A 10,676-nucleotide genomic window follows, 5' to 3' on the forward strand; every position below is an offset into this window, starting at 1 on the left:
CGTGACACACTTTATAGCATTCTTTGGCACTTTTAAAATTATTTTCATTACCCCGGCATCCGCCGTATTTGAACTGTTTACAAGTCTTAAATGTTTTATCGTAATAATAACGCACAGCGTTTACGTTACAAGCTCCTTCGTTTTTTTCCATGCTACATATTTCTGAAAAAAAAAAATTGTTATTTGATTTATTTTAGTGAGAATTTACACTTATTTACAATATAGGTCACATTTGCATTAGATACGTTTTAATACGATGTCTCATGTCTGTAATATTATTGTATTCTATAAAAATACTGTTTTCTAGTCGTATAGTTTTATTTATTGCTAAAACGTTGAAAACCTAATACCTACACTTAAATGTATTAGATAATCTTATTTTTTGTCATATTATAAATAGGTACTTATTTATTATACGTGTAATGTGTTTATGATTGTGTGTTATTAATGGTAAATAGTTAGACATTAGTATTAAACACCAATTTTCTATTATAATATTTTGTCAAGTAGAAAAAAAACTCTCATCGATCATTTGCTACCTATCTACATTCTACTTATTCGTTACATCATATTTTATCCTAATGAAATATTCTGCGAAGTATTCAATTTAAGCGGACAAATTGTTGGCAATCGTTTTTTATTTTATTTTTAAAACATACAATGTTACCTTATTACATAAGGATACGAACCGTTGGAAATATGAATTATAATAGTTAAAGCAGTAATGAAATATTCAATTATTAACGAATACAGAAGACACAATGGAATAAATTATATTTATGATATCATTTATTATACTTAAAATACATCTATATATAATCGAACATATATACAATCGGGTCAGGTTACTCGGTTATGACTTCAATGCCTGTATTTGCACACTATGAGTCTATATGTACATAGGTAACGAATGTAGGTATGTTAAGAGGAAAATATTAATGAATATGATAAACACACAATCTTTCTTTGTAATTTATATGCTTAGTTTATAATACTGCAAGAACTCGATATAATAAAAACAGCTAGGTACCTACTTATTATTTTTTTTAAGTATTTTAGCTGTGTCCTCGCAGCAATGCAGAAATTTAAATCTAAAGTCCAGAACTAGTGTAGTAGGAAAAAAAATATTTCATAAATTTAATCATCTATTTAATTTAACCAATTTTGGATCAAATGTAATTTGATTTCAGTCATTTTACAATAATTTAATGTGACTATAGAAACAAATTACAGTGGATTCAAAATTAATTTACAATAAAAAAAAAAATAAATAAACAAAATTACTAAATACCTACGTTTGAAGACATTTTTTTAATAACTGTTTGTATTCCAAAATAGTTTTTCATATTTTTAAATTTGTAAATTTGTTTAGCAATATAGATATTTTTGTAAGGTAGAAAATACATGAGTCCGCAAACACATCCGTTAACGAATATTAAATAACAATAATATTATTAATACTCAAATGCCTAATGTTTACTTTGAGAAAATATGAGATATTCAATTTAGGTACCTATACGGCTACTATACACTATACAGTTTACACAATATTATAACATTATTATATACGACTACCATGATAGGTAGGTACTATAATATTATAATAATTAATAGCAATAGCCTAACTAGCTGAACGATCTCACAAGTAAAGGGAAATAACTAATATCTATTAAGTCTGGGTGTTTCTTATTTAGAACAGGGTATAGAAACGCAATTCCACATTCCAGTTTATACAAATATTTATAATAGTTAATTAATATTAAACACAAGAATACAAGATAGGCTCAGTTTTATCGGATAATAATATCATTGCTTTAGGTAATACGAACAATTAAAAACGTTAAAGTTTTTAGTGAATATATGATACTCACATAATATACACGGAAGAATATCATACATTTTATAAGCAATTCGATTTTGATATTTACCTTTTGCGAGAGACGAGTTTATCTCACAGGTAGGCCGCGTCCCGTTACACGTTCGAGTTTCCTCCAGCACGACTTTATCGATACATTTTGTGTAATTTTCACCAGATACAAGCAACAACCGAGACTTGATCGACAATCCTTGGCCACAAGTTACGTTGCACGGACTCCACATACTCCATTCGGTTACCGGACATATGCTAGTGAATGAAGACTAAAACACAAATAATTATATTATACGCTTAACACATAATGTGGGTTCTTAGAGTTATTTCCAAAGTTGCAGTGAGACCCAAATTTGACCCTTTGTGAATTTCCAAGAGAACATTTCCATGAGAACCACATTTGGGTTTCACTAATACTAATATACTTTTATTAAATGATACCCAAAATTGGTTATCATATTAATTATCTGTTTCTATTATCATTAAATTCAGATTATGCACTATATTTTTATATGAATAGTGAAAACCTAAGACTATTATTATCTCTAAGACACATTTAAATATAACCATCAAATAACAAAAATATAGTTCAATTTTATATACTATGGCAATAGAAAACAAATTTTCAAAGTCATTGCTGGCATGGCCTCGAAATCTAGTTGATATCCTAACCTGGGTCTTATGACGTTCAACCTTCAAATACAGCAGATTTTTCTAGAAAATAAAATGTGTAAGCCCCACTCTTAAATGTCTACCTAATGTTCACAAATGTGACGTTTAATATGAATTGCTCTTCTAAAACGTTCGTGTCATAGAAATATATTTTTTATAATGTTTGGATTACCTGTTCAGCGACTTTAGTGCAAGCTGGTTGCATGCATTTCTTCTTCATGACAAGTCCGATGTGGCGACACTTTTTGTAACTCGTGTGATCTAAAAATTGTCTGGTGCGGAACATGAACCCTATACCGCATGTTACTGAACACTCAGACATCGGTGTCCATTCCGTGGTGTTGCATTTAGCATCGTCTATTAACAGACTGTCATCTTCTTGTTCTGTCTCACCACTAAATTAAAAAAAAAAAAAACTAGTAGGTACCTAATTTAAAACTAATAAATAAAAAACAATAAATTCAAAGACAACGCGTCCGAAAAATTATAATAATAAATCAAATTAAAAATGATTATCCAATCGTAATTTATAAGTAAAGCAATAATACATTTTTAGATTAACAAATAGCTAAGTAGGTACTAACTATCATCAATCTTCAATGGAGATGAATGGAAATAGCCTAATTAAGATATAATTTTGAACTTTTAGAAGGGTAAATAAAGACTTGGAAAAAACCTCAAAAATATTTTTTCGTTCAAAGTTTTATACCGATCACTAAATCTACGAAAAAAAAATAATCTTTTAAAAACATATTTGTTTTTTAATTTTAAATCTTTGAGCGTGATGTCGTTTTTATGAGTAAGAAACAAATCAACAATTACATCACACAGAGATGAATTAAAAATGTTAGAATCTAGCTTTAAAATAAATTTCCTCTATAAGGCAACAATACTCAAACGTATTCCATCATTATAATTACGATTTTCGCTATCTGTATATTATTAAAAGTTAGAATTGAAAACAAGCGTTACAACATGACATTTCTTTCCTCGAAAGTCACCGAAATTAAAAACCTGATTTAGGAGTATGTTTAATAAGATAATTTACAATTAATTATTATTTACGTTTTTGGCGCTATAACAAATCTTAATAACAATATTATTTAAAAACAATTTTCATTCGCTCCCATTTCCCTCAAAACCATAAAAGTATTAAGTATAATATCAAATAAAATATAATTACGGGCAGATTGGCACCGAAGACAGGCACATTTCTTTAGATACCAATTGTCTGTCGCAACCAAACTGCTGAGCTGCGGTCTCATTTAAATAGTTTCTGCTTCTCGATCTGAGACCTTTGCCACAAGTCACGTTGCATTTACTCCATTCAGAGTATTTTGATACAGCACATTCAGCTAAACAAGGACATTATAGTTATGTCGTTGAGGTAGGTAGGTATAATATTATCTAATAAACCAAAACATAAATAAAACAAAAACTGATACTTACGCCTTAATATATCTTGTGAGTTCTCCGATACTACGAGTTCGTCCATCAACTCTGTTATAATCTTGTCCGAACAAGACTTCGGTATGAGGTTGATTCTGTTCAAATGTAAGCGCGCCAAAGGAGCTATCTCGTTGCCATTTTCGTTGAAAAAAGGTGACCTGGGATCGTCCGGATACATCGGGGTGATCCGAAAAATGCGTTCATGTGGTAGGGTCTCTTGGTTGTGTGACTAAAATTAATTTAAATATATTTTATGTATATAATTGTGTATACAAAAATATCAAACATTTTATTTATTTTATCATTGGGATGCATTTAAATATTTTACCAATACAAATGATTTCACTGATTATGTGGGTAACTTAAATAATAATATGCGAGGACCGTTCATTATAAATATATTAGGTTATTACACATAACAAATTTTTGTTGCGTTAACATTATACATATTATTGTTTTATGTTTGCTTAATGATATTAAAAGTATAATTATACACCTGAGCGCACGACAGTGCGCCAGGCCAAGTTCCAGCAATGCCAGTGTATCTTTACACGAACCAATTCGTCCAGTTTTTCTAATATATATATATCTCTGTTTCCTCTTAAGGTAAACTTTTGAAATTTAAAACACAGATTAATCTAGAGTAATTTAGGACGCTGTAAGAAAATGAGCACTTAATATTGTGCCATTTCAAAATGGGAGGATTTCAAAATTTGCAAAATTGTTATTGACTCACTCATTCACTCGCACTGATCATCAAAATTATAAGACACTTCCCGTATAGGTAAAAACGTGAAATTTGGCACAAAGGTAGGTCTTACAGTGTAACTAAAGGGAAAAATCTATAAAATTGAATTATTTTCAAAATTAATACCGCTTCAGTGAGTGTATTTCTAAACGTATGAAGTGGCGCGCTTAGCACGCATAAACGTTTACTTTCAAACAGCATTACAATATGGTAATAAGGAATTGTTTGTAGTTGACATATATATAATATAATATTATATTTATAAAACATAATAATGTTTTCGTACATTTATTTTATTCAAATACAAAATATACAAGAGAAAATCTACGACATATAAAAAAAAAATTTAAGTTAAAAAAAAAAAATAAATAATAATAACACGTCGTCCACGATGCTGAAGCCCGCAAAAATAAACGATATCCCCAACAAAAACATAACCATGAAAAAATGCCAAGTTCCAAACTCCCTACCAAAAAAGTCGGCCTATCAAAGTAGTGAAATCTAAATTGTTGCCAAGTCTGCTATTTTTTAATTTATAACCTCACTGCACTCCTACATTAAAGAGCAACACTCCTCTTTTATTTTTATTGTTTAACACTTGGCCAGTTTCTGAATGAGGCATAAAACATCGTTATCGAATGTATTCACTTATGACTTACGTGGGTGGTGGGGAGAAGAGAACTCAGAAAAAAGAAAAACGTTTAGATTTCTTCTCAAAAAATGACAGTGAATCAGTGTATAGTATAACTTAACCTAACCTACCTATTACAGTATTTCCTACTATAATATTATAAATAATAAATAATAACTTGTAAATTAACTAATTTATTCACTTTACTAACCATTATTATCAGTGTTTCATTTATACACTAAGAAAAAAACTAAAAAGTAACTTCATAAGTAGAACACAATACTTTTGAATTTAAATTGAGTGGAGCAATGAAAGAATTTATTTTACAATGATGTGTTTTTTTTTGTGTTTATCACGTATTGGGGTAGTATCTAAAGATGCTCAGATTTTCCTGATAGAATATTGATATTTTAGGGGGTCAAACTTAAAAAATTCCAAAAAATTTTAAAAGTGTCAGGAAAAACAAACAAAAAATTAAGGAAACGCTGAGATTTTTACGCAAAACACGTTTTCAAAAAAGTACATTTTGTTTTTTGGTATGCCTTTAAAAAAAATTACGGTAAATACATGAAATTTTCACTGAATGTTTAAATTGGTATTTTTCTTGCCAAAAATATTTTGACTATTTATTAAACTATTTATGGGCATAAGAAAATGTCGATCTTTATTAATTATTATTATTTTTCAATTATTGTGAATAAGACATTTTTCAGTCGATCAAAAAACTTGAACATTTAATACAAGGTTCTTCTTAAGTTATTAGTGGACATTTAAAAAAATCGATAGTGAATTCACAGTATTTTTTTATGAGCGTCTGAAGTCTGAAGTCTGAAGTTAAAATTTCGAAAAAATTCAACAAAATCAACGGAAATTTACAAAATATTTTGAGTTGGAAATTCATAATATTTTTTTTTGTGTATATTAAGGATTTGAAAATTAATTTCAAGATTCCCCATAAGTTTTCCTAAATTTAACAACAAAAAATTAAAATAATTTTCACGGAAAGTCAAATTTTTTATGAGCGGTTGAAGTTAGACTTTGGATATTCACTCTTAAATTAACATATCTTCATAGAACGACTTTTTTATTTTTTGTTATTCAATACTATTAACCGATGGTACTTGAAAGGTTTATCAAATTTTTATATCACCATTTTCTACATGAAAACATTTTCAAAATATTTTGACTAATTTTGAGTTGTTTGAGATATTTGAAATTTGAAATTTTTTTAGTTTTTTTCTATAAACGTTAATAAATTGTTTTCGTTGGGTCGAAAAGCTTGAAACTTTAATACAAGGTTCCTCATAAGTAGTTATAATGGCAGCTAAGAAATATTATAGACCAATAAGCACCAATAAGCACAATTTTATTTATAAGTATTTCAATTTCAAAATTTGAGGTTTGAAGGTATATTGACATATTTATTTGTCAAAATATTATCTCAAAACAATTTAATATAATATATTAAAATTTACAAAAATATTATTTTATTTTTAATTCGAATATAAATCCGAATAATAATAAAATACAAAACTGATTTGTCAAACCTTAACCAAATAAACTATTCTTGTTAATATCTGTAATAGGTGATTTAACTCTAAGATCAGGTACTCAAAAATTACAAAACTGATTTTACGTGAATGTGTTTAATCTATACTGCACTTTGGTCAGAGAAAGAAAACAAATATTGAGCTGACTGCTGACATCCTCGATAAAAGTCTAATCAAATGACGCAAATCAATTAATTAAATTTCATGTAAAGGGAATAATATTTATTTCATCTTCTTACTATTTAAAAGTTATTAACACAAGTTCCAAAATGTCTTGATTGTTATCATAATTTAACTATATAAGTACCAGAAGAAAGTTATCTCCATTAATATAGTTTATTATTTTCTTACTCTGTGTCATTGTTTTTATTTAGTACCTATGTCCTATTCAGGATTTCAGTCTTTCGTGTAAATGTTTTATATTTTAATATTTGTATAATAGTACAAACGTATTGATTAAATGAAATAATATTATATATATTATATGTTCATTTAAAACGTCATACAGACATTGAGACATCCATCCCGATTTGCTATTATAGAAAATTAAAATGATTTATACGACAGATTTAGAATTTTCGTGGCAGCCTCTTTAATATATTGCTATATAAAAAAAATATAAAGTTGGGAAGTACAGAGCAGCAAGTGTGACATAATTGACTTAAAGTCTAATGAAATGTAGACAAATCGAATAGCTTAATGAGTGAAATATTAAGATTCCAATTATAATTTTAAACAGGTCAACATGGCTTTTATTAAGAAAATCGTCAAATAAATTAAAAGTGTATCATAATAGGTAATATGCTCGTATGACGTAGGTGCACGCAACTACTATTATTACAGAATAAATTAATATGTAAATACATGAACCTTCGAGCTCTGACTAGACTGTCGAATTAACGTTGTGTCATGAGTTTGAATTTATTTATTACAAATAACAATTAATGTTCTAAATACTCATAATTAATTAATTTAAAAAAATGTATAATCAAGGTCATTATAAACATCATTATACGCTGTGCATCTATTTACTGTACGATTATTAGATATCTTTATTTACGAATAACACATTTTTATAATAAAATATAAAAAAGTCTAAAATAAAATAATTATGTATATAAAAAAATGTTAAACATTTTAATTATTTACTAGAAGGGACACTATAAGGAAGGTGCATGCATAGAGTGTAGTAACACAGAATATAAATGATATTTAATTTATTCTGTGGAAATATTATTACTTCGATAATTGTAACAAAATAGTATTATGTTATCGATTATTAAAAACTAAATATAGGTACGCATAATATACATTCCAACATTATAGGTACTAATATGGATTTTAGTGTGTTCCATACGACCATATACTGTGTTACTAATATTATAATTACCTAAATGCCATTTAGAAAACAATTTTGACTACGGAATGAAATGTGTGCATATATCGCAAATGTATATAAGCTATTCATAAAATCAATAATTTATTACATTTTTTGAAGTGTAACTAATATATTCTTAATGGAATATACACTGAATAATATGTTTTGTAACTGTTATAAGTAATTTCGTGGCTATTATAATATGTATAGGTTATACGGAATTGTCATAAATTACAATTTACAGCACGTAGTCGTCATTATATCATTATAATTTACGTCCATAGATGAAAATAATATTTTAAAAAGCCTGACAAAATGTTTATATAAAATAATAATATAATATAGGTATATTTAATGATTAACAATTAAAGCGAATATAAACGTCAATCGCGAAACATTTTAATCAAATTCTGTAATAATTATAAAATGACTATATAAACTTTTCTGTTCTTAAAATTAATAGTTTTGGTTTGTTCCAAATACAATTATTAATGTTATTATTATTAAATAGGTACACAATATTCTTAAAAACAATACATTTTTCAAATTTTTTTATTCACTATATTTAATGTACCTAATGAACTTAATTAATTATGATAAAATATTCCTTCTGCTTACAAATCATGCAAATTTAAAATTATACTGACTGTACCAACAGACTGTCTTTAGTTCCTCCTACTTATGTTCAGGGCTTTAAATAAAACATTTATTTTAAAATTTAGCGTTTGAAATAAACGAAATGTAAATTTAAATAATTTCCTACCACAACATCCTGTGATAACAATTATATATATCTATAATATTGTTTTGCTTTTTAGCTATTATTAAAAGATAAATTTTTTTCCCCCTAAATAAATCTTTCAAAATTCAAGATAGATATTATAGCTTTTTATTAGAAATCACCGAAGTAACCTTATTTGATTTTTTTTTTTTTTTAACGATAAATGTGTCATGGGTCATGGGAAAAGTCCATTTGACCATTGGACGATGACAAATAAGTCTATTTTAAATCACAATAGTGAAACTTAATTTAAGTAATTTAAACATAAAATAAAAAAAGGTGGATGTCGCTCTGTTGTACAGTAGGTTACAAGTGGGTCACTGTAATGGATGGTGTAAAATAATATAATATAATATCATTGTTTAAGAAAATCGATTCTGAGCGAAGGCAGTCAGACAGCCTATGATATTACTAAGTACTCATATTTGATGATATTATTGTGAACAAAGTAATTTATATTATATAACCGCCTATATTTACGTGGAACTTTGTTTTAAATTTTCAATCCTTAGCTATAGAAGTTGAACATTTTATAAATTTTTAACTACAAAATAATTATTAAATTTTAAATTTGATATATTTTGTCGAAATTTGAACTTTAAATACTTATAAAAAAAAATTGTGCCTATGCATTTTTAATATTTTTCAACTTCTGTTGTAAAAATATATCAGGAGCCTTGAATTCAATTTTCACGTTTTTTTACCCATAAAATAAAATTTTATTGATATTTATAGAAAAAAAACCTAAAAAAATTGAAAACTGAGAATATCCATAAAAAGCTCAAAAAGAGTCAAAATATTTACAAAATTTTATGGTGTATAAAAAATGAAAATATTAATATTCAGAAAAATGTTTATGTATCTACAGTTATTTGTTTTTGAATAACAATAAAATAACAAAACTGCTACATGAGAAATCGAATGAATATCCAATATTAATAATATGAATTTCAAACGCTCATAAAAATTTAATTTTACTTTCTTGTGGACATTTTTTTTTGATAAAGGTAAACAAACTTATGAGGAATCTCTTATTACATTTTCAAATCATAGATTTAAAAAGAAAATTTTTTATGAATTTCTAACTCAAAATAATTTGGAAATTTTCGTCATTTTTACGTATTTTGTCAATATTTGAACTTTAAATGCTTATAAAAATAATTACGAAGATGAACTTATTATTAATATTTTTTAACTGCCATTATAACGATATATTATGAGCCTTGTATTAAATTTTCAAGCTTTTGTACCCAACAAATAAAATTTTATTGATATTTATAGAATAAAAAAAAAAAAAATGGAAACTGAAAATGTCCCTAAACAATTCAAAATAAGTCAAAATATTTTTAAAAAGGCATTGTGTATAGAAAATGCTAATATAAACATTCAGTAAAAATGTCATGTATCTACAGTAATTTGTTTAAAAGTTGCACCAAAAACACTCCCGTTTTTCTTTAATTTTTCTTTTGTTTTTCACTGCGCTTTTTAAAACTACTGGGAAATGTTTATTTTTGACCCCCCAAAGTACCAACTAAATTCACTTTCCAATCAGAAAAGATACTATTGAAATCTAAGCATTTTTAATGTCCTAAAAGGT

At 26.7% G+C, this 10,676-nt stretch overlaps 1 protein-coding gene across 1 annotated transcript in view; it reads right to left on the minus strand.

The window, feature by feature from the left end:
* The window catches only part of LOC100164477 (spondin-1), a gene marked incomplete at its 3' end in the record, with an annotated part of 24,076 nt that continues 13,400 nt past the window's right edge, over positions 1 to 10,676 (minus strand). Inside the window, 5 exon segments of the mRNA XM_008191631.3 lie at positions 1 to 162; positions 1,929 to 2,139; positions 2,715 to 2,937; positions 3,726 to 3,897; positions 3,992 to 4,220. Of these exon segments, the coding sequence (XP_008189853.1) occupies positions 1 to 162; positions 1,929 to 2,139; positions 2,715 to 2,937; positions 3,726 to 3,897; positions 3,992 to 4,220 (997 nt within the window).

The sequence above is a fragment of the Acyrthosiphon pisum genome, chromosome X, assembly GCF_005508785.2.
Source record: "Acyrthosiphon pisum isolate AL4f chromosome X, pea_aphid_22Mar2018_4r6ur, whole genome shotgun sequence".
Classification (NCBI taxonomy): Eukaryota; Metazoa; Arthropoda; class Insecta; order Hemiptera; family Aphididae; genus Acyrthosiphon; species Acyrthosiphon pisum.